The following is a 23316-nucleotide window of genomic DNA, read 5'->3' as shown; positions in this document are numbered from 1 at the left end:
GATGAGGGAGGGAGTAGAGGGAGGGAGAGAGAGGATGAGGGAGGGAGTTGAGAGAGACAGACGATGAGGGAGTAGAGAGAGAGAGACAGAGAGAGAAGATGAGGGACGGAGTAGAGAGAGACAGACGATGAGGGAGTAGAGAGAGAGAGGGACAGAGAGGGAGAGAGACAGAGAGAGAAGATGAGGGAGGGAGTAGAGAGAGAGGGGGGGACAGAGAGAGAGAGAAGATGAGGGAGGGAGTAGAGAGAGAGGGGGGGACAGAGAGAGAGAGAAGATTAGGGAGGGAGTAGAGAGAGAGAGAGACACAGAGAGAATATGAGGGAGGGAATAGAGGGAGAGAGGGGGACAGAGAGAGAGAGAGATGAGGGAGGGAGTAGAGAGAGAGAGATGAGGGAGGGAGTAGAGAGAGAGAGAGAGAGAGAATATGAGGGAGGGTGTAGAGAGAGAGAGACAGAGAGAATATGAGGGAGGGAGTAGAGAGAGAGAGAGACAGAGAGAATATGAGGGAGGGAGTAGAGAGAGAGAGGGGGACAGAGAGAGAGAGAGAAGATGAGGTAGGGAGTAGAGAGAGAGAGAGAGAGAGAGAGAGAGAGAGAGAGAGAGAGAGAGAGGGGGGGCAGAGAGAGAGAGGGAAGATGAGGGAGGGAGTAGAAAGAGAGAAAAAGCAGAATGTACTTTTATAAGAGTTCTTTATCTATTTTATAAAGAGTTTAAGGAAATTCTTCATAGTTATGGACAGTAGCCTAATATCCACACACACGCACGCACGCACACGCACACACACAAAGCCAAGGCCTGTGAAAGGTCTCAGGAAATCTAAATGTAGTTAGCTGAGTACTTGATTCATGTAAGGGCTGCAGTCTTATCACCTGCCCATCCATCCTGTTGTAGACTACAGTATTGGAAAAGCCTTTCTTATTGTTGTGGGGGCCTTCCTCCTTCAGCGTCAGTAGTGTCCCTGTCACTCACCCACACAGAGTGGAAGCAGTCCAGCGCGCTCCCGATGACGTCACACACGTGCCCGATGATCACCTGCATGCCAATGACGCTCCAGAACAGGTAAAAGAAGTAGATGAGTGGCGCGCCCGCCCCGATCACCAGCAGCACGGTGAGCCTCTCCAGCACCAGACCCCCCAGGAAATCCACTCCGTGGTTGAAACACCACACCGGGACCAGCAGCGTCCCCAGGAGTATCGGCGTCCCGGTGTCCTGCAGGCCGTTGAGCCAGGAGCGTCCCAACCGGGCTAGGGAGTGTTTGAATGGGTGGAGGAAGGTCCCGCAGAGAACGGCCCAGAGCAGTGGTCTCAGAAAGGCTTCCAGGATAAAGAAGACTAGCACAGCCGCTCCACAACAGATAGCCACGAAAATCATCGCTCCTGTGTTGTAGAAGGCCTGTTTGATGTTCTTGTCGAATTTGAGGGAGGAAGGCTGGCTGAGTAGCTGGCTCATCATGCCCACCGCTGGCTGGACGCTCTCGGAGAACGAGACGTAGTGAGGCCGGGCGGAACTAGGGGTTTCCGTGGGAGAGGAAGGAGCCGGCTCTGCCTCCGGCCCCGAGTCCTCCTCGTCTGCCATCTTCAATGAATCCGCTTCGGTCTGCGTCCTCCTGCGGATCCACCCAATACCACCACAGACGGAAGAAGGAGCGTTAGTTTCCAGTATGTTTGATACCGCTATCACACATGAGGAACAACACAACACTAGACGTACTGGTGACGTAACCGTCGCAAGGTATGATGGGTATTGTAGCTGGTGCCAGACAGAGCTGTGCCAGAGAGAGCGGTGCTCACTGCTTAGTTTGCTGCTAGTAGCCTACTCTTTGGAATGCCCAGTTGAACTACACACAGAAACTTGAATAAACAGACCTTTGTCAGAGAATCACCACGAATTGAGGATGTCCGTGCTGTCACCTAGGAAATATGCAAAGTAATCACATATTTGCATCACCTATCATTACAAAACAGTTATAGGTAAAACTTCATTTTAAGTGCCCATATTAGAGTGAAATTACATGTGTAATTACACTGTAACAAGTATTGTAGTTAACTGTATCAACCAATAGTTACACTGTAATAACTACATGTAACCGGTAATAATTGCGGTCTGAAATTACAAAGGTGTAACAATGAATCCTTGTTGCCACGCTTGTTACAAATGGGCAGGTTTCCACTAAATTCACCAATTTAGTGGTTCGCTTCTTCTCAGCTGCATACAGTTACAACTGTCACAAAGGTTGTGATCCCTCGTGGATGCGCTGGGTGTCAGAGAGATGATGCTCAATAGGCTCTAATTACTTAGCGTTGAATGTGTACTGTTGAAAAAAGATCTCCACTCAACGTTATTGCTAGCACTTGCCACTAAAATAAAGTGTACCATCTGGGTTAATTTGATCATCCCAGATGAGGAAAAACACACTATTTGACACACTAGTGTACTTATACAGTACACTATACATCCTTACAACCTGGCCCTTATTTTAAAGCTTCTGGAAGTTTCACTTAATTTCTGTGAAATTAACTGAAACTTCCAGAAGCTTGAGGGCCAGGTTGTCAGGATGTGTACTGTATAAGTACACATTAATTACAACTAAGTACCCCTCAAGATACACTTCATTTTAACTAGCTAAATCCTGTGTAACAACTAGTAATTACATTGTACTTAGGAAAACATTACATGTACTATGCTTTGAAGTAGTGTATTTTTCCACATCTGCGATACCACCCATATTAGATCCCAGTCAGTGAGGTTGACTTACTGATCTGTTCTGATCTGTTCTTACCAGTTAACCCAGATGGAACACTTTATTTTGGGGGCAGGTGCTAGCAACACCACTGAGTGGAGATGTAGTTAGAACAGTACACATTCAACGCTAAGTAATTAGAGGCTATTGAGCATAGGCTATCTCTGACACCCAGCGCATCCACGAGGAATCACAACCTTTGTGACAGTTGTAACTGTATGCAGCTGAGAAGCGAAGCTCTAAATTGGTGAATTTAGTGGATACCTGCCCATTTGTAACAAGCATGGTAACAAGCATTAATTGTTGCACCTCTGTAATTGCATACCTCAATTACTCCTAGTTACATGTTGTTGTTACACTGTAACTATGAGCTGTTACAATTAACTACAATACCTGTTACACTGTAATTACACTGTAATAAGGATCTTTTTAAAATGAAGTGTTACCCAGATATCTGTAGTCTATCCCTATCCTCTATTATCTGGAATTATTTTGAATGTGCTGCTTTTCCAAAAATATGTCAATGCCCATTATTTGTTCCCAGCCCAGAGCAACCCACACAGATGTTGTATGGTTTGTTCCCAGCCCAGAGCAACCCACACAGATGTTGTATGGTTTGTTCCCAGCCCAGAGCGACCCACACAGATGTTGTATGGTTTGTTCCCAGCCCTGAGCAACCCACACAGATGTTGTATGGTTGTGTGATTCATTGTAAATTCATTAGATTGCAGATGAAATGTATGTTGCCTGAGGGGCACATGATGCAGCTGACAGAGCCATCACATGACCCACAGGGATGAAAACAACATGTTGGTGTGTATTTATTACTGAACACAGCTTTATTGATAACAAAAACACTTGCATGTTGGACACTAGACACTGTTTCAGCGAGGAAGCATTTCCATGGAACCCAACGGTTCAGTGAACGGTACAAATACAACTGGACTCTGTGCCATAGATTCCTTCAGCTTTAGGCCATATGCTGCAGGGCCAAGGCAAGCTGTCAGACAGAGCCCCCGTCCCTGGCTGTCATCATGTCCACTACAGCCTCAGTGCTGATGGGTGTGTTATTGCATATCTACAAAGGAATCATGCGCCATCAATCATACAGTCAGCTGCCCTATCGTCAGCAAACAGTTATCACACACACACACACACCTCGCCACAGGCAAATGAAACATGACCTAGCATGTGGTGAAATAAAGCAGTCCTAAGAAAATGGACCCTCTCACACATAGAGAGAAAAGAGAACCCTGTCTTAATCATCAGCATGTAAAATGGCATTGTGGAAAACAGTATAGAGTTCAGTGTTACACAGTGAGACTGGGGCTGAAACAAACAAACAAAACATCTGTTCAACCACCTAGTCTTAGTTTCTGTATACAAATACTATAATACTACTACTACTAATACTGTATTTCCCCTGTGGAGAATGAGTGTTGTGTAAAGTATGGCTGCATACAGAAGCAGTATGTTTCAGCAGGATAATAAACTATGAGCTGTCTGCTTTTCTTTGGCTCACATCAATCTGGATGGTTCTCTCTAAGTGAAGTATCTCTCCAGTCTCAGTAGTCTGTCCCAGTGTGTAATGTCTCCTTGTATCGTGTCCTTAGGTTCTTCACATATTCAGGGTCCAGTTGTGATTCGCCACATGTGTTGGAGTAATACTTGTTGTCAGGAGTGTAATACCTTACTGTCGTAAACATAAATACACTAAATGAAATACCTTACTAAAACTAAAGGTTATGCTACTGTTCTCTAGAAACACATACAGTATTTCAGATATTCTGACTAATGGGTTAGTGTATGTTGTTATGGTAGCACAATACAATTTTCAGAATGATTTGCAAGCGTCCTGATGAGTCCTCAATGTAAATTATATATAGTATCCTACTGTATATATTTATTAATATATATTTATAGTGTAATTCTGTGTAAAGAGCACCCTGCATTGAGGGTGTGGCAGACAGAAATACAATGTGAACTCTCAGTCTAATTGCTGTCTCTTTCCTCTTCTCTCCACTTCTCTCCTCGTCTCCTCTCATCTCTCCACTTCTCTCCTCGTCTCCTCTCTCCTCGTCTCCTCTCATCTCTTCACTTGTCTCCTCTCGTCTCTACTCGTCTCTTCTCTCCTCTTCTGTTCTCTTCTGCCATCTCGTCTCCTCTCTCCTCTCGTCTCCTCTCTTCTCTCCTCTCTCTGGGTTAATTGGTCGTTTCTTCTCTTCTCTCTTTTGTCTCCTCTCTCATCTTCTCTCCTCTTGTCTTCTCTCATCTCGTCTCCTCTCTCGTCTCGTCTCCTCTCTCTCAGGGGGTGCCCATCAGCAGATAGAAGGTGAGGGCTACTATGAGCAGCAGACAGAAGGGTGAGGAGAACGTCTGGTAGGCTGTAGACGGCATGAAGATGTCCTCATATTTATAGATGCTGATCATGTGATCGGAGACTGGCGGAGCATCGTTGTCATGACGTGTGATGGAACCTGGAGGAGAGGAGGAAAGAGAAGAGTGGGGGAAGAGAGTAAGAGAAAAAGGGTAGGGAAATAATTTACATGTAAAGTGCATTCGGAAAGAGCACAGATTTGGGAACTCAATCGAACATCTCTGGAGAGACCTGAAAATAACTGTGCAGCGACGCTCCCCATACAACCTGACAGAGCTTGAGAAGATCTGCAGAGATGAATGGGAGAAACTCCCCAAATACAGGTGTGCTAAGCTTGTAGCGTCATACCCAAGAAGCCTCGAGGCTGTAATCACTGCCAAAGGTGCTTCAACAAAGTACTGAGTAAAGGGTCTGAATACTTATTTAAATGTAATATTTCCAGTTTCTTATTTTGAATACATTTGCAAAAATGTCTAAAAACCTGTTTTCGCTTTGTCATTATGGAGTATTGTGTGTAGATTGAGGAGGAAAAAACATAATTTAATACATTTTAGAATAAGGCTGTAACGTAACAAAATGTGGAAAAAGTCAAGGGGTCTGAATACTTTCCGAATGGACTGTACATACTAATAAACACACACATCCACTCTCTGCACACACACAATACCACACACACACACACAGTCCTTGACTGACCTTGTATAGCAGGCCCCCAGGCCAACAGGTAGAACCAGGAGAGATGCAGATCCACCAGTGTCTCCTCTCTAGGGACGTAGAGCGGCCGTTTGAAGCGGCAGGTCACACGGTTGTTGTCAAACACGCCCTCTTCGTCCCTGGCAGGATTCCTCTTGATCTCCTTGGCCCACTGGCCCACGTTGTAGAAGTGATGGATACGAACACGCCCATTATCGTCATGGACACAGCCCATCACGTCATCTCCTCCCTGAGAGGGGTAGGGGTGAGGAGAACCAATCAGCATGAAGGATAGGTTGACCAATCAGCCTTGTTTTTGTGATGTGCCTTTCGTGGCAGACTTCATGTGTACCAGATGTAGTAAAAGCCTGAGCTGACTCTGACCCAAAATGTCTGTAGAGGTGCTGTTGACTAACCAAGAGTAGGCTGTATCAAAACAAAGAAAGTCCCACACTCTATACAGCGCATTCGGAAAGTATTCAGACCCCTTGACTTTTTCCATATTTTGTTACGTTACAGCCTTATTCTAAAATTGATTGAATTAAACATTTCCTTCATCAATCTACACACAATACCCCATAAGGACAAAGTGAAAACAGGCTTTTAGATTTTTTTTGCAAAATTATTACAAATAAAAAACAGAAATACCTTATTTACATAAGTATTCAGACCCTTTGCTATGAGACTCGAAATGGAGCTCAGGTGCATCCTGTTTCCATTGATCATCCTTGAGATGTTTCTACAACTTGATTGGAGTCCACCTGTGGTAAATTCAATTGATTGAACATGATTTGGAAAGGCACACACCTGTCTATATAAGGTCCCACAGTTGACAGTGCATGTCAGAGCAAAAACAAAGCCACGAGGTCGACGGAATTGTCCGTAGAGCTCAGAGACAGGATTGTGTCAAGCACAGATCTGGGGAAGGGTACCAAAACATTTCTGCAGCATTGAAGGTCCCCAAAAACACAGTGGCCTCCATCATTCTTAAATGGAAGAAGTTTGGATGTCACGACACCGACGGATGGTGGCGCCCCTCCTCGGCCGGGCGGAGCTCGGCGGTCGTCGTCGCCGGCCTACTAGCTGCCATCGATCCTTTTTTTGTTTCACTTTCTGTTGGTTAGGTCTAGGTAGGCACGCACCTGTTTTGGGTTAGTCATTAGTATTGGGGGGGTTATTTAGTTTAGCGTAGGATGTCTGTGTTTGTGCGTGATTGTGTTTCTTGTCCGGTTTATGTGCTTGAGGAACGTGTGTTGGTTTTTCTCTGCCTGTGGTTGGTTTCATTGTGTTCACCACCGCAGAATAATTTAAGGGCTGCGTCCCTATATTTTTGGCGACCACATCCAGTTTTCTTGAATAAAGAAGTGTGGTCAAGAACTCTCTGTCTCCTGCGCCTGACTCTACCTCTCCTGCTTTTTCGAGCCAGCCCGTGACATTGGAACCACCAAGACTCTTCCTAGACCTGGCTGCCTGGCCAAATTGAGCAATTGGGGGAGAAGAGCCTTGGTCAGGGAGGTGACCAAGAACCCCATGGTCACTCTGACAGAGCTCCGGAGTTCCTCCAGAGTTCCTCTGTGCAGCACTCCACCAATCAGGCCTTTCTGGTAGAGTGGCCAGACGGAAGCATCTCCTCAGTAAAAGGCACATGACAGCCCAGTTGGAGTTTGCCAAATGGCACCTAAAGGGCTCTCAGACCATGAGAAACAAGATTCTCTGGTCTGATGAAACCAATGTTGAACTCTTTGGCCTGAATGCTAAGTGTCATGTCTGGAGGAAACCTGGCACCATCCCTACAGTGAAGCATGGTGGTGACAGCATCATGCAGTGGGGATGTTTTTCAGCTGCAGGGACTGGGAGACTAGTCAGGATCAAGGGAAAGATGAACGGAGCAAAGTACAAAGAGATCCTTGAAAACCTGCTCCAGAGCGCTCAGGACCTCAGACTGGGGTGAAGGTTCACCTTCAAACAGGACAACGATCCTAAGCACACAGACAAGACAACACAGGAGTGGCTTTGGGACTCTGAATGTCCTTGAGTGGCCCAGCCAGAGCCCAGACTTCAACCCGATCGAACATCTCTGGAGAGACCTGAAAATAGCTGTGCTGCGACGCTCCCCATCCAACCTGACAGAACTTGAGAGGATTTGCAGAGATGAATGGGAGAAACTCCCCAAATACAGGTGTGCCAAGTTTGTAGAGTCATACCCAAGAAGACTCGAGGCTGTAATTGCTGCCAAAGGTGCTTCAACAAAGTACTGAGTAAAGGGTCTGAATACTTATGTAAATGTTATATTTCAGTTTATTTTATTTTATAAATATGCAACAACAACAAAAAAATGTGCTTTGTCATTATGGGGTATTGTGTGTAGATTGATGAAGGAAAAAATGATTTAATCAATTTTTGAATAAGGCTGTAATGTAATAATGTCACGGTGTGATTTGGGTGGGCATTCTATTTTTTATATTTCTTTGTTTGATGGGTATGGTTTCCAATCAGAGGCAGCTGTCTATCGTTGTCTCTGATTGGGGATCATACTTAGGCAGCCTTTTTCCCACCTTAGTTTGTGGGATCTTGATTTTGTATAGCTGCTGTATAGCCTGCAGAACTTTACGTTCGTTTTTTTGTATTTTGTTGTTTTGTCGGTGTTCACTTTAAATAAAGGTAAAATGTTCGCCTACCACGCTGCACCTTGGTTCAATCCTTCCAACAACGAACGTAACAAATAAAATGTGGAAAAAGTCAAGGGGTCTGAATACTTTCTGAATGCACTGTATATGCTAACCTAATAACATAATAACATAATAATCTAATAACATATTAACATAATAACCTAATAACGTAATAGCCTAATAACATAATAACCTAATACCATAATAACATAATAACATCATTGCAGAAATGTTGGTTATTAGGTTTACCCACTCAATTGTTGGAAGCAAATTGAGTGTAAGAACAAATCTCACGCATGCTCATACACACACACACACACACACCTATGCCCACACACACACAGATACGGTCCCTTACCATCTTCTTGTCTGAGGAGAAGCCTACAGCCACCCAGCCGTCAGTGTCAGCACTCATCTCATACTCCACGTCTGTCCCGATCCGCCGGTAACTCATGAAATAGTCACATGTCTCTGCATCACACCCCGGCTTCCCATACCTACACACACACACACACACACACGATTAAGAAATGTAACCTCTTCAGAGTGATGTGCTCCCACATCTGCCAGAGTGGGACCACAGTACACAGAGAAACCCCTGGACACACACACACACACACACACTGACCTTATGCAGCCCTTGGTGACTCCACAGTCTACGACTTTGATCCTGGCGAAGGGATCCACAGGAGGGGCGGTGGGGAAGGGGTAGCCTGGAGAACACACACCACATAAGAAATGTTTAGGCTACTGACCTGCCTCTAGTCATCTTCTACAAGTTGTACCATATGTCATTTGGTGGGTTTCAGCCTAATGTGCATTCAGGGAAGCACAACTGCTCCTTCACGTTTCATAACAACATTGGGATAGTTTGAAATATGTTATTTTAGTTCATTTATTAAAATCTAATAATATACAACATTTAATGTGCTCGCCCAATGCTCGCCCATCTCCAGGCCGGCCAGTGAGAGCCAGAGCGGGGAGCTGCGGGTAGCTGGCGGTAGCTGGCCAGGGTCCTGATCTATGCATGAGTGGACTCGGGTAGAATTAAGACACTGTACGCTCGGTCTGTCAACCTGCGCATCATCACATAAATAGCCAATTAACCACGAATTACGTATCAACCACAGATGTGTAGATGCGCCCTCTGATTTCCATCAAGAAAAGGCCTACACATAAACACTGCCTTGATGACCATGAAGGCCACAGTAAGCTAAATTCCTCGTTCAGAAATGGTCTATCCTGTATCCCTTTCTCACCATCATCCGATAGATGTCTAGACTCCAGGAACTCCGAGGCGAACGTACTGTATGAGTCCTTATGGGGCTCCTTGTGGCCCGGCTCTCCGTGGTCTCCGTGGCTCGCCCGCAGTGCGCCTTCATCCGTGGGGCTCGGCGCTACCCCCCGCCAACTGCCCTGGACCAGGAGCACCGCCAGCTGCAGCAGGCTGCGCAGGAAAATCATGGCCAAAAAGGGAGTATAAAAACGGTCTAAAGGAGACAGAACTGAGACGGAATCATCATTGTTGGTTGTATTTGAGCATTTCTTTACGGAGCCTAATCACTGGACATCAATCGCATCACTACAGAATATTTTCAACGCGGTTGTTTAGTGTGTCGTAGGCTATTTCCCGTAGTGTGAATGGGCGCGAGAGGAGTGGGATCCAGTGCGGTCAAACGTATGAGCCTCGGTTAAACCAATCTGGAATTAGCGGGATTTGTAACTGAACCGATTTGTTTTGCCAATTCACCTAAATTAGTGGGAAACGGAGACGTCCATAATAATCCAAGTGATTGGATTTAATGTTAAAATAATGTAATAATATCCCAGTTTAGGGATGAATGTGTCTGTTGTTGGTTTCGCCCGTCTCCTCTCCTCTCTCCTAATGGCCCATTACGTCCATGATAGAGCCAATCACTGCAGCGTCCAATAGGAAACCTCGATGTACACTCAGTATTATCAATCTATCGTTTAAATTCCCATTCAGCACTGTTTATGTAAACGCAGATGCCAATTGAATAACAATATGGGGTAATGTATGGGATTTATACATTTATTATGCTGGAATGTCTGCTATGGTAGGTTGGTTTCTTATTCCTTTCTGTGATGTGAAAATATTCTAGAATCTACATTGCATTTTATTGTTGACAGCATTGATAACTCCCAAGGACTAAGGCCAAACTGCTGAAAAAAAGCAGGATACACAATTTACCAGTGGTTACAACTGGCTTTACAAGGATTGTGATTCTCAAATCTCACCCATTCTTCTTCTCTTGTCAATAATACAAAGATAATCATTTTAATTGTTTGTCTTTAATGCTTGTTTATTTATTGGTTAGAGAGGAACATTGAACCCAGAGCAGCTCACATCAGACATCTGAATTCATTACAGAATGCATGGTGGTTCCCTTACAAAGTGAAGAGCAGGAAGCCCTGGAAAGTGTTAGGGTTATCAGTATCATCAAAGAGCCCACTGCCTGAGGGGAGACTCATGTAGACCACATCTCCCTCCTCCAGCTCTAGAGACAATGCTTTAGATATGTACTGTATGTATTATCCTCATCATTATTATGTTCCAGTATCCAGGCACACACCCAGGGTTTGCGATTTGCGGTAATCAAAGCGGTGAATCTGAGTAGACTCCTCTCACTGGTGCTGTTTCACACTTTTCCATTTTCCATCAGAGACATACAGTATGTTCAATTGTCATGATTCCTTTACCAACACCAGTCTTTGTGTGAACGAGTCTTTACCTGAACAGCTGTCGGCACGGTGACACACGGTTTCAGAGCTGGTCATGGGTGCACCTCAGCCACGCTCAAGGTCCTAAACGATATCATAACCGCCATCGATAAGAGACATTACTGTGCAGTCGCATTCATGGACCTGGCCAAGGCTTTCGACTCTGTCAATCACCACATTCTTATCGGCAGACTCAACAGCCTTGGTTTCTCAAATGATTGCCTGGTTCACCAACTACTTCTCTGATAGAGTTCAGTGTGTCAAATTGGAGGGCCTGTTGTCTCGACCTCTGGCAGTCTCTATGGGGGGTGCCACAGGGTTCAATTCTCGGACCGGCTCTCTTCTCTGTATACATCAATGATGTCGCTCTTGCTGCTGGTGATTCTCTGATCCACCTCTACGCAGACGACACCATTCTGTATACTTCTGGCCCTTCTTTGGACACTGTGTTAACTAACCTCCAGATGAGCTTCAATACCATACAACTCCTTCCGTGGCCTCCAACTGCTCTTAAATGCCCGCACCTGCCCGCCCGTCCAGCATCACTACTTTGGATGGTTCTGACTTAGAATATGTGGACAACTACAAATACCTAGGTGTCTGGTTAGACTGTAAACTCTCCTTCCAGACTCACATCAATCATCTCCAATCCAAAGTGAAATCTCGAATTGGCTTCCTATTTCGCAACAAAGCATCCTTCACTCATGCTGCCAAACATACCCTCGTAAAACTGACCATCCTACCGATCCTCGACTTTGGCGATGTCATTTACAAAATAGCCTCCAACACTCTACTCAGCAAATTGGATGCAGTCTATCACAGTGCCATCCGTTTTGTCCCCAAAGCCCCATATACTACCCACCACTGCGACCTGTATGCTCTCGTTGGCTGGCACTTGCTTCATACTCGTCGCCAAACCCACTGGCTCCAGGTCATCTACAAGTCTCTTCTAGGTAAAGCCCCGCCTTATCTCAGCTCACTGGTCACCATAGCCGCACCCACCCGTAGCACGCGCTCCAGCAGGTGTATCTCACTGGTCACCCCCAAAGCCAATTCTTCCTTTGGCCGCCTTTCCTTCCAGTTCTCTGCTGCCAATGACTGGAACGAACTGCAAAAAACACTGAGGCTGGAGACTCATATCTCCCTCACTAGCTTTAATCACCGCTGTCAGAGCAGCTCACAGATTACTGCACCTGTACATAGCCCATCTGTAAACAGCCCATCCAACTACCTCATCCCCATACTGTATTTATTTATTTATCTTGCTCCTTTGCACCCCAGTATCTCTACTCGCACATTCATCTTCTGCACATCTACCATTCCAGTGTTTAATTGCTATATTGTAATTACTTCACCACCATGGCCTATTTATTGCCTTACCTCCCTTATCCTACCTCATTTGCACTGACTGTATATAGACTTTTTCTACTGCACCAAGTTATCTAGCGGAATAAACTAAGTTTGAGCCTATTCCTGGAAACATTGAACCACTGTAGTTTACATCAATTTTAATTTCTAGTGGTAGCTAGAAAAGTTATATTTTAGCGTTTTAGTGTTTCAGTGAATTGTTAGTGAGGGAGGCCCTGCTCTCTCGCTTCCCCAGTTGTTTAGTTAATTTTCATGCCAATCTCCTTTGCATTAGCGTAGCCTATCCTGTAGCCTATCAACTATGTGTCGGTCTATCCCTGTTCTCTCCTCTGCACAGGCCATACAAACGCTTCACATCGCTTGGCGCTGCCACTCTAACCTGGTGGTCCCAGCGCGCACGACCCACGTGGAGTTCCAGGTCTCCGGCAGCCTCTGGAACTGCCGGTCTGCGGCCAACAAGGCAGAGTTCATCTCAGCCTATGCTACCCTCCAGTCCCTCGACTTCTTGGCGCTGACGGAAACATGGATTACCACAGAAAACACTGCTACTCCTACTGCTCTCTCCTCGTCCGACCACGTGTTCTCGCACACCCCGAGAGCATCTGGTCAGCGGGGTGGTGGCACTGGAATCCTCATCTCTCCCAAGTGGACATTCTCTCTTTCTCACCTGACCCATCTGTCTATCTCGGCATTTAAATTCCATGCTGTCACAATCACTAGCCCATTCAAGCTTAACATCCTTACCATTTATCGCCCTCCAGGTTCCCTTGGAGAGTTCATCAATGAGCTTGACGCCTTGATAAGTTCCTTTCCTGAGTATGGCTCACCCCTCACAGTTCTGGGTGACTTTAACCTCCCTACGTCTACCTTTGACTCATTTCTCTCTGCCTCCTTTCCACTCCTCTCCTCTTTTGACCTCACCCTCTCACCGTCCCCCCCTACTCACAAGGCAGGCAATACACTTGACCTCATCTTCACTAGATGCTGTTCTTCTACTAATCTCACTGCAACTCCCCTCCAAGTCTCCAATCACTACCTTGTATCCTTTTCCCTCTCGCTCTCCTCCAACACTACTCACTCTGCCCCCTACTCAGATGGTATTGCGCCGTCGCAATACCATCTGCTGCTACTCTCTCCTCTTCCATCCTATCATCTCTTCCCTCTGCTCAATCCTTCTCCAACCAATCTCCTGATTCTGCCTCCTCAACCCTCCTCTCCTCCCTTTCTGCATCCTTTGACTCTCTATGTCCCCTATCCTCCCGACCGGCTCGGTCCTCCCCTCCTGCTCCATGGCTTGACGACTCATTGCGAGCTCACAGAACAGGGCTCCGGGCAGCCGAGCGGAAATGGAGGAAAACCAGCCTCCCTGCGGACCTGGCATCTTTTCACTCCCTCCTCTCTACATTTTCCTCCTCTGTTTCTGCTGCTAAAGCCACTTTCTACCACTTTAACTTCCAAGCATCTGCCTCTAACCCTAGGAAGCTCTTTGCTACCTTCTCCTCCCTCCTGAATCCTCCTCCCCCCCCCCCCCTCCCTCTCTGCGGATGACTTCGTCAACCATTTTGAAAAGAACATCCGACATCCGATCCTCGTTTGTTAAGTCAAACGACACCGCTGGTCCTGCTCACATTGCCCTACCCTATGCTTTGACCTCTTTCTCCCCTCTCTCTCCAGATGAAATCTTGCGTCTTGTGACAGCCGGCCGCCCAACAACCTGCCCACTTGACCCTATCCCCTCCTCTCTTCTCCAGACCATTTCTGGAGACCTTCTCCCTTACCTCACCTCGCTCATCAACTCATCCTTGACCGCTGGCTACGTCCCTTCCGTCTTCAAGAGAGCGAGAGTTGCACCCCTTCTCAAAAAACCTACACTCGATCCCTCCGATGTCAACAACTACAGACCAGTATCCCTTCTTTCTTTTCTCTCCAAAACTCTTGAACGTGCCGTCCTTGGCCAGCTCTCCTGCTATCTCTCTCAGAATGACCTTCTCGATCCAAATCAGTCAGGTTTCAAGGCTGGTCATTCAACTGAGACTGCTCTTCTCTGTGTCACGGAGGCTCTCCGCACTGCTAAAGCTAACTCTCTCTCCTCTGCTCTCATCCTTCTAGACCTATCTGCTGCCTTTGATACTGTGAACCATCAGATCCTCCTCTCCACCCTCTCCGAGTTGGGTATCTCCGGCGCGGCTCACTCTTGGATTGCATCCTACCTGACAGGTCGCTCCTACCATGTGGCGTGGCGAGAATCCGTCTCCGCACCACGTGCTCTCACCACTGGTGTCCCCCAGGGCTCAGTTCTTGGGCCTCTCCTATTCTCGCTATACACCAAGTCACTTGGCTCTGTCATATCCTCACATGGTCTCTCCTATCATTGCTACGCAGACGACACACAATTAATCTTCTCCTTTCCCCCTTCTGATAACCAGGTGGCGAATCGCATCTCTGCATGTCTGGCAGACATATCAGTGTGGATGACGGATCACCACCTCAAGCTGAACCTCGGCAAGACGGAGCTGCTCTTCCTCCCGGGGAAGGACTGCCCTTTCCATGATCTCGCCATCACGGTGGACAACTCCATTGTGTCCTCCTCCCAGAGTGCTAAGAGCCTCGGCGTGACCCTGGACAACACCCTGTCGTTCTCCACTAACATCAAGGCGGTGACCCGATCCTGTAGGTTCATGCTCTACAACATTCGCAGAGTACGACCCTGCCTCACACAGGAAGCGGCGCAGGTCCTAACCCAGGCACTTGTCATCTCCCGTCTGGATTACTGCAACTCCCTGTTGGCGGGGCTCCCTGCCTGTGCCATTAAACCCCTACAACTCATCCAGAACGCCGCAGCCCGTCTGGTGTTCAACCTTCCCAAGTTCTCTCACGTCACCCCGCTTCTCCGCACACTCCACTGGCTTCCAGTTGAAGCTCGCATCTGCTACAAGACCATGGTGCTTGCCTACGGAGCTGTGAGGGGAACGGCACCTCCGTACCTTCAGGCTCTGATCAGGCCCTACACCCAAACAAGGGCACTGCGTTCATTCACCTCTGGCCTGCTGGCCCCCCTACCTCTGCGGAAGCACAGTTCCCGCTCAGCCCAGTCAAAACTGTTCGCTGCTCTGGCACCCCAATGGTGGAACAAGCTCCCTCACGATGCCAGGACAGCGGAGTCAATCACCACCTTCCGTAGACACCTGAAACCCCACCTCTTTAAGGAATACCTGGGATAGGATAAAGTAATCCTTCTAACCCCCCCCCCCAAAAAAAGGATATAGATGTACTATAGTAAAGTGGTTGTTCCACTGGATATCATAAGGTGAATGCACCAATTTGTAAGTCGCTCTGGATAAGAGCGTCTGCTAAATGACGTAAATGTAAATGTAAAAATGTATTATTGACTGTATGTTTGTTTATTCCATGTGTAACTCTGTGTTGTTGTATGTGTTGAACTGCTTTGCTTTATCTTGGCCAGGTCACAGTTGCAAATGAGAACTTGTTCTCAACTTGCCTACCTGGTTAAATAAAGGTGAAATAAAATGTAAAAACACACAAAATTCTCACTTTCTTCACTGGTTGTGCTTATTCCTGCCTCTAGATAGCAGTATAGGTCCACCGTTCTAATATCTGGCACACAGTCAGTACTGTGCAATTGGTTTAGCCATAGTGATCACAAGGATTGTGTGCTAAAGTACAAAACGGTTATGTTAATGAAATAACCAACAGAAGACATAGATATGAAAACCAACCTTTATGATAACAGACTTTGTTTCATTTCATACATTTCTAGCTGGGCAGACGGAGAGGGACTTGACTGAGTGAGACTGGGGAAGACTGGGGTAAAATCCTAACCCACCTGTAGGTGTTGCTAGTGCAACACGTGAACAGGTTCAAATTGTCTCTGTCTCTGCAGCTGCTAAATCCACCATCTGTGTGAGTGTGTGTGTGTGCGTGTGTGTATGCTTGTGTTAGTGAGTGCGTGAGTGTGTGTCCTTGCTGCACTGTTGACCTTTCACCCCTCTTCTCTCTGTCTGCGCTCTGTAATGACCCTGATCAATCGCTCTGCTCACTCCCGATCCTCCCAATTATCCTCTGTTTATCCAACTATTATTCTCTCTCTCTCTCTCTCTCTCTCTCTCTCTCTGCTCTCTCCCTCTCTCTCTCTGCTCTCTCTCTTCTCTCTCTCCCTCTCTCTTCTCTCTTCTGTCTCTTCTCTCTCTGTCTCTCTCTCTGTCTCTGCTCTCTCTCTCTGTCTCTCCTCTCTCTGTTTTTCTTCTTCCCCCCTCTCTATCTCTCTCCCCCTCTCAATTACCACTCTACGTGGGGGAGCAGTGCATGGTGGGTAATGAGGGACTCCTGACTTATCTTAGTAGCGTCAAAGGCCCGTTCATTACCACATAGACACCCTAGACACACTCACACACACACAGGGAGAGAGAGAGGATGGATGGAGGGAGAGAATCTGCTAAATGTCAGCGGTGTGTCTCCTGGGTCTGAGAGACGACTGAGTGACAGGAGAACAACAGCCGCCAGCCCAATTCAGAAACACTGCCACTGTGTGTGTGTGTGTGTGTGTGTGTGTGTGTGTGTGTGTGTGTGTGTGTGTGTGTGTGTGTGTGTGTGTGTGTGTGTGTGTGTCTGCTTCTCTGTTTGTATGTGTGTGTGTGTACTGTGTGTCTGCATCTGTGTCAGTGTACCTGTGTCTGTGTGTGTACTGTGTGTCTGCATCTGTGTCAGTGTACCTGTGTCTGTGTGTGTATGTCTGTGTGTGTACTGTGTGTCTGCATCTGTGTCAGTGTACCTGTGTCTGTGTGTACAGGTCTATCTCCCCACACGTTAAGATGTGGATGTTGAGAGGGATCAGCAGTGATGTGGATGGCTTAGTCAGAGCTGTCAATCAATACTGGTCTCCAGAGAATACTGGCCTATTGAACACAGACAGACTACTCACATCTGCTCTCTCTCCATCTATCTCACCCTCTCTCTCTCTTCCTCTCCTACCCTCTTACCTTCTGGTCTTCCTCGCTTCACACACACAAAGCGCTGTGATGTTCTGTGGTCAGTGCTGTAACTGTAGGGTCTTCAGCCGTGAGACATCATTTAGCAGCCGACAGGAATCACTCCACTCAAGAGAGGAGGGTAAGTACAGCTGTCACGGCCATTACACAGGCACACACACACACACACACACACACACACACACACACACACACACACACACACACACACACACACACACACACACACACACACACACACACACACACACACACACACACACACACACACACACACACACATTCTTTTAGTGAGGGATCAATAGGCTGTTGCTGTTAGCAGCTGTAGTCTCTCTGTCTCTCCAGCATTGATGTGATGTGGCCGCAATGTGGTCACTCTGCACCCACAGATCCACCTGACCTCAAATGATCTGTGTTTCCCTGGGGACCCATTACCAAGTACAGAGGACTGAACGCAGACGCACAACAAAACAAACGGTTTGGTTTCATATCACAGAGTGAGGTGGAGCAGAATCTAACACCATTTGGTTGTATTGAATTCATGGTAGAGTTAAGGTACTGTTGTATTGAATTCATGGTAGAGATAAGGTACTGTTGTATTGAATTCATGGTAGAGATAAGGTACTGTTGTATTGAATTCATGGTAGAGATTAGGTACTGTTGTATTGAATTCATGGTAGAGATAAGGTACTGTTGTATTGAATTCATGGTAGAGATAAGGTACTGTTGTATAGAATTCATGGTAGAGATAAGGTACTGTTGTATTGAATTCATGGTAGAGATAAGGTACTGTTGTATAGAATTCATGGTAGAGATAAGGTACTGTTGTATAGAATTCATGGTAGAGATAAGGTACTGTTGTATTGAATTCATGGTAGAGATAAGGTACTGTTGTATTGAATTCATGGTAGAGATAAGGTACTGTTGTATAGAATTCATGGTAGAGATAAGGTACTGTTGTATAGAATTCATGGTAGAGATAAGGTACTGTTGTCAGAAGGTGAGTGTAGCCGGTGCATGAAGTCAGGCGCAGGAGAGCAAAAATGAGTGAGCAACGTACTTTACTCATAAATGAAGGCACAAGGTAAACAAATACACTTGTCATGAATTCCTAGGAGTGGTGGTAGGAGTCAGGCGCAGAGAGCAGAGGTAAGGAAATAATGGATTTATTTTCTCTGGTACAAAACGGTCAACGCCAACACAACAGGCGCGTGAACAAAATGACCAACCCAGTAATAACGGGCACACAGTCCGGAAAGAAAATCAAGGTGAATAGCCAGCACATCCAAAAAGCACACTGACATAAAATAATCCCGCACAAACCTGGGCGGGCTAAACAGGCTTAAATAACCACAAATCAAGACACTCAAATAGGGAACAGGTGCAACCAATAAGACATACAAACAGAAAAGGAAAAAAGGATCAGCGGCGGCTAGTAGGCCGGCGACGATGACCGCCGAGCGCCGCCCGAGCAGGCAGGGGAGCCACCTTCGGTGGGATACGTGACAGTACCCCCCCCGATGCGCGGCTCCCGCAGCACGCCGCCACCGGCCTCGAGGGTGACCCGGAGGACGAGGCGCAGGGCGATCCCCATGAAGGCAGTGGAAATCCCTCAGTAGTGAGGGGTCCAAAATGTCCTTCACTGGTACCCAGCACCTCTCCTCCGCGCCGTACCCCTCCCAGTCGATGAGGTACTGTAGGCCCCCCACCCGACGTCTGGAGTCCAGAATGGTGCGTATCGTATACTCCGGGGACCCCCCAATGTCCAGAGGGGGTGGAGGGACCTCCGGCACCTCACCTTCCTGCAGGGGACCTGCCACCACCGGCCTGAGGAGAGACACATGAAACGAGGGGTTAATACGGTAGTAAGATGGAAGTTGTAACCGGTAACACACCTCGTTTATCCTCCTCAGGACTTTAAACGGACCTACACACTGCGGCCCCAGCTTCCGGCAGGGCAAGCGGAGGGGTAGGTTTCGAGCCGAGAGCCAGACTTGATCCCCTGGTGCAAACACAGGGGTCTCACTGCGGTGCTGGTCAGCGCTCTTCTTCTGCCGTCCACTCGCCTTTGTTAGTGCGTCTTGGACGGCTTTCCAAGTGTCCTTCGAGCGCTGCACCCACTCCTCCACCGCAGGAGCCTCGGTCTGACTCTGGTGCCATGGAGCCAGGACTGGCTGGTAGCCCAACACGCACTGAAACGGTGACATGTTAGTTGATGAGTGACGGAGGGAGTTTTGGGCTACCTCTGCCCATGGGACGTATCTCGCCCACTCCCTGGGCCGGTCCCGGCAATACGTCCTTAGAAACCTACCCACCTCTTGGTTCACTCTCTCCACCTGCCCATTACTCTCGGGGTGGAAACCCGAGGTCAGGCTGACCGAGACCCCCAACCGTTCCATGAATGCCCTCCAAACTCTGGACGTGAATTGGGGACCCCGATCAGAAACGATGTCCTCGGGCACCCCGTAGTGCCGGAAGACATGGGTAAACAGGGCCTCCGCAGTCTGCAGAGCCGTAGGGAGACCGGGCAACGGGATGAGACGGCAGGACTTCGAGAACCGATCCACAACGACCAGGATTGTGGTGTTTCCCTGAGATATGGGAAGGTCGTTGAGAAAGTCCACTGACAAGTGCGACCACGGCCGCTGTGGAACGGGGAGGGGCTGTAATTTCCCTATAGGCAGGTGTTGAGGAGCCTTGCTCTGAGCGCACACCGAGCAGGAGGAACATAAAACCGCACGTCCTTTGCCAAGGTGGGCCACCAGTACTTTCCCCTCAGGCTCCGCACTGTCCTCTCGATCCCAGGGTGACCTGAAGAGGGGAGATTATGGGCCCATCGAATCAATCGATCACGGACACCAAGCAGCACGTACTGAACACCTGCTGGACACTGAGATGGTGCTGGTTCCAACCATAACGCCCGCTCGATCTCCGCGTCCACCTCCCATACCACCGGTGCTACCAAGCATGACGCTGGGAGGATGGGAGTTGGATCGATGGCCCTCCCCTCGGTTTCATATAGGCGGGACAGCGCGTCGGCCTTCGTGTTTAATGAACCTGGCCGATAGGAGATTGTGAACCGAAATCGGGTAAAGAACATGGCCCACCTGGCCTGACGCGGATTCAGTCTCCTAGCTGCCCGGATGTACTCGAGATTACGGTGGTCAGTCCAAATGAGGAAAGGGTGCTTAGCCCCCTCAAGCCAGTGTCTCCACACTTTCAGAGCCTTGACTACAGCTAACAACTCCCGGTCCCCCACGTCATAGTTCTGCTCCGCCGGACCGAGCTTCCTAGAAAAGAAGGCGCAAGGGCGGAGTTTTGGTGGCGTGCCCGAGCGCTGTGATAGCACGGCCCCCCACCCCAGTCTCGGACGCGTCCACCTCCACTATGAATGCCAAAGAGGGGTCCGGATGAGCCAGCACGGGAGCGTCGGTAAACAGCTCCTTCAGACGACTGAAAGCTCTGTTTGCCTCTGCTGACCAGCGCAAGCATGCCGGACCCCCCTTCAGCAGTGAGGTAATGGGAGCAGCCACCTGACCAAAGCCCCGGATAAACCTCCGGTAGTAATTGGCAAACCCTAAGAACCGCTGCACCTCCTTTACCGTGGTCGGAGTCGGCCAATTACGCACGGCCTTAACGCGGTCACACTCCATCACCACCCCCGAGGTGGAAATGTGGTACCCTAGGAAGGAGACGGACTGTTGGAAAAACAGACATTTCTCAGTCTTGACATACAGGTCATGCTCCAACAGTCGACCTAGCACCTTGCGCACCAGGGACACATGCTCGGGACGTGTAGCGGAGTATATCAGGATGTCATCGATATACACCACTACACCCTGCCCGTGCAGGTCCCTGAAAGTCTCATCTACAAAGGATTGGAAGACTGATGGAGCATTCATCAACCCGTACTGCATGACGAGGTACTCATAGTGCCCAGAGGTGGTACTGAAAGCTGTCTTCCACTCGTCTCCCTCCCGGATACGCACCAGGTTGTAAGCGCTCCTGAGATCCAATTTGGTGAAGAAGCGCGTCCCGTGCATTGACTCAATCGCACTGGCTATGAGAGGTAGCGGGTAACTGTACCTAACAGTGATCTGGTTGATACCTCGATAGTCAATACACGGGCGCAGACCTCCATCCTTCTTCTTCACAAAAAATAAACTCGAGGAGGCAGGTGAAGTGGAGGGCCGAATGTATCCCTGCCCCAGGGATTCGGAGACATATGTTTCCAAAGCCGCCATCTCCTCCTGTGACAGGGGATACACGTGACTCCTGGGAAGTGCTGTGTCTACCAGGAGATTTCCACTTCGGTGGAAGTCGTGACAAATGTTGTATTAAATTAATGGTAGAGATTAGGTACTGTTGTATTGAATTAATGGTAGAGATAAGGTACTGTTGTATTGAATTAATGGTAGAGATAAGGTACTGTTGTATTGAATTAATGGTAGAGATAAGGTACTGTTGTATTAAATTAAGGGAGGAGTTTCAAGTCTCACTCAACTTTCTGTTAGAGGAATGTTGTATTGCACATGTGCTTACTATGACAATGTTACTACTAGCATGAGCCATGCAAGAACCATCTAGGATTGGTCTAGATAAAACCATCTAGGATTGGTCTAGATAGAACCATCTAGGATTGGTCTAGATAGAACCATCTAGGTTTGGTCTAGATAGAACCATCTAGGATTGGTCTAGATAGAACCACCTAGGATTGGTCTAGATAGAACCATCTAGGTTTGGTCTAGATAGAACCATCTAGGATTGGTCTAGATAGAACCATCTAGGATTGGTCTAGAACAATCTAGGATTGGTCTAGATAGAACCATCTAGGATTGGTCTAGATAGAACCATCTAGGTTTGGTCTAGATAGAACCATCTAGGATTGGTCTAGAACCATCTAGGATTGGTATAGATAGAACCATCTAGGATTGGTCTAGAACCATCTAGGATTGGTCTAGAACAATCTAGGATTGGTCTAGATAGAACCATCTAGGATTGGTCTAGATAGAACCATCTAGGTTTGGTCTAGATAGAACCATCTAGGATTGGTCTAGAACCATCTAGGATTGGTCTAGATAGAACCATCTAGGATTGGTCTAGATAGAACCATCTAGGATTGGTCTAGATAGAACAATCTAGGATTGGTCTAGATAGAACCATCTAGGATTGGTCTAGAACCATCTAGGATTGGTCTAGATAGAACCATCTAGGATTGGTCTAGATAGAACCATCTAGGATTGGTCTAGAACCATCTAGGATTGGTCTAGATAGAACCATCTAGGATTGGTCTAGAACCATCTAGGATTGGTCTAGATAGAACCATCTAGGATTGGTCTAGAACCATCTAGGATTGGTCTAGATAGAACCATCTAGGATTGGTCTAGAACCATCTAGGATTGGTCTAGATAGAACCATCTAGGATTGGTCTTGCTGTGTGTGGATGTGGCTGAGAGGACAGTGCTCCAGCTTTGATGACATGTTGGCTGAGGGGATTGGCTCATCAGCAGAGGGACTGACAGGACATCCATCACATTTTACATTTTTTATTTAACCTTTGTTTAACTAGGCAAGTCAGTTAAGAACAAATTGTTATTTACAATGACGGCCTACTAACAGTGGGTTAACTGCCTTGTTCAGGGGCAGAACGACAGATTTTTACCTTGTCAGCTCAGGGATTTGATCTAGCAACCTTTCGGTTACAGGCCCAACACTCTAACC

The 23316-nt window shown here is 47.5% G+C and overlaps 2 protein-coding genes across 3 annotated transcripts in view; both read right to left on the bottom strand.

The window, feature by feature from the left end:
* The window catches only part of LOC106606105 (transmembrane protein 245), a 51512-nt gene extending 49742 nt beyond the window's left edge, over positions 1 to 1770 (bottom strand). Inside the window, exon 1 of one of the 2 annotated variants that reach the window (XM_045719029.1) lies at positions 970 to 1770. In XM_045719029.1, coding sequence (XP_045574985.1) covers positions 970 to 1575 — 606 coding nt within the window. In that variant the 5' untranslated portion in view covers positions 1576 to 1770. The remainder of the gene's footprint in view (positions 1 to 969) is intronic. The other variant, XM_045719030.1, reaches the window with a different exon arrangement.
* A 1784-nt stretch (positions 1771 to 3554) lies between these two features.
* On the bottom strand, positions 3555 to 10356 carry LOC106606061 (DOMON domain-containing protein FRRS1L). The gene is made up of 5 exons (XM_014202141.2): positions 9739 to 10356; positions 9108 to 9192; positions 8838 to 8976; positions 5814 to 6060; positions 3555 to 5217 (listed from the first exon to the last, which is right to left on the bottom strand). Exons 1-5 carry the CDS (start codon positions 9941 to 9943, stop codon positions 5045 to 5047), a joined length of 849 nt encoding a protein of 282 aa, XP_014057616.1. The 5' UTR covers positions 9944 to 10356; the 3' UTR covers positions 3555 to 5044.
* Between the last annotated feature and the right edge of the window lie 12960 nt (positions 10357 to 23316).

The sequence above is a fragment of the Salmo salar genome, chromosome ssa05 (assembly GCF_905237065.1).
Source record: "Salmo salar chromosome ssa05, Ssal_v3.1, whole genome shotgun sequence".
NCBI classification, from domain to species: Eukaryota; Metazoa; Chordata; class Actinopteri; order Salmoniformes; family Salmonidae; genus Salmo; species Salmo salar.
Note: the sequence above shows the minus strand (reverse complement) of the source record. Positions and strands in the feature narration are given on the sequence as shown.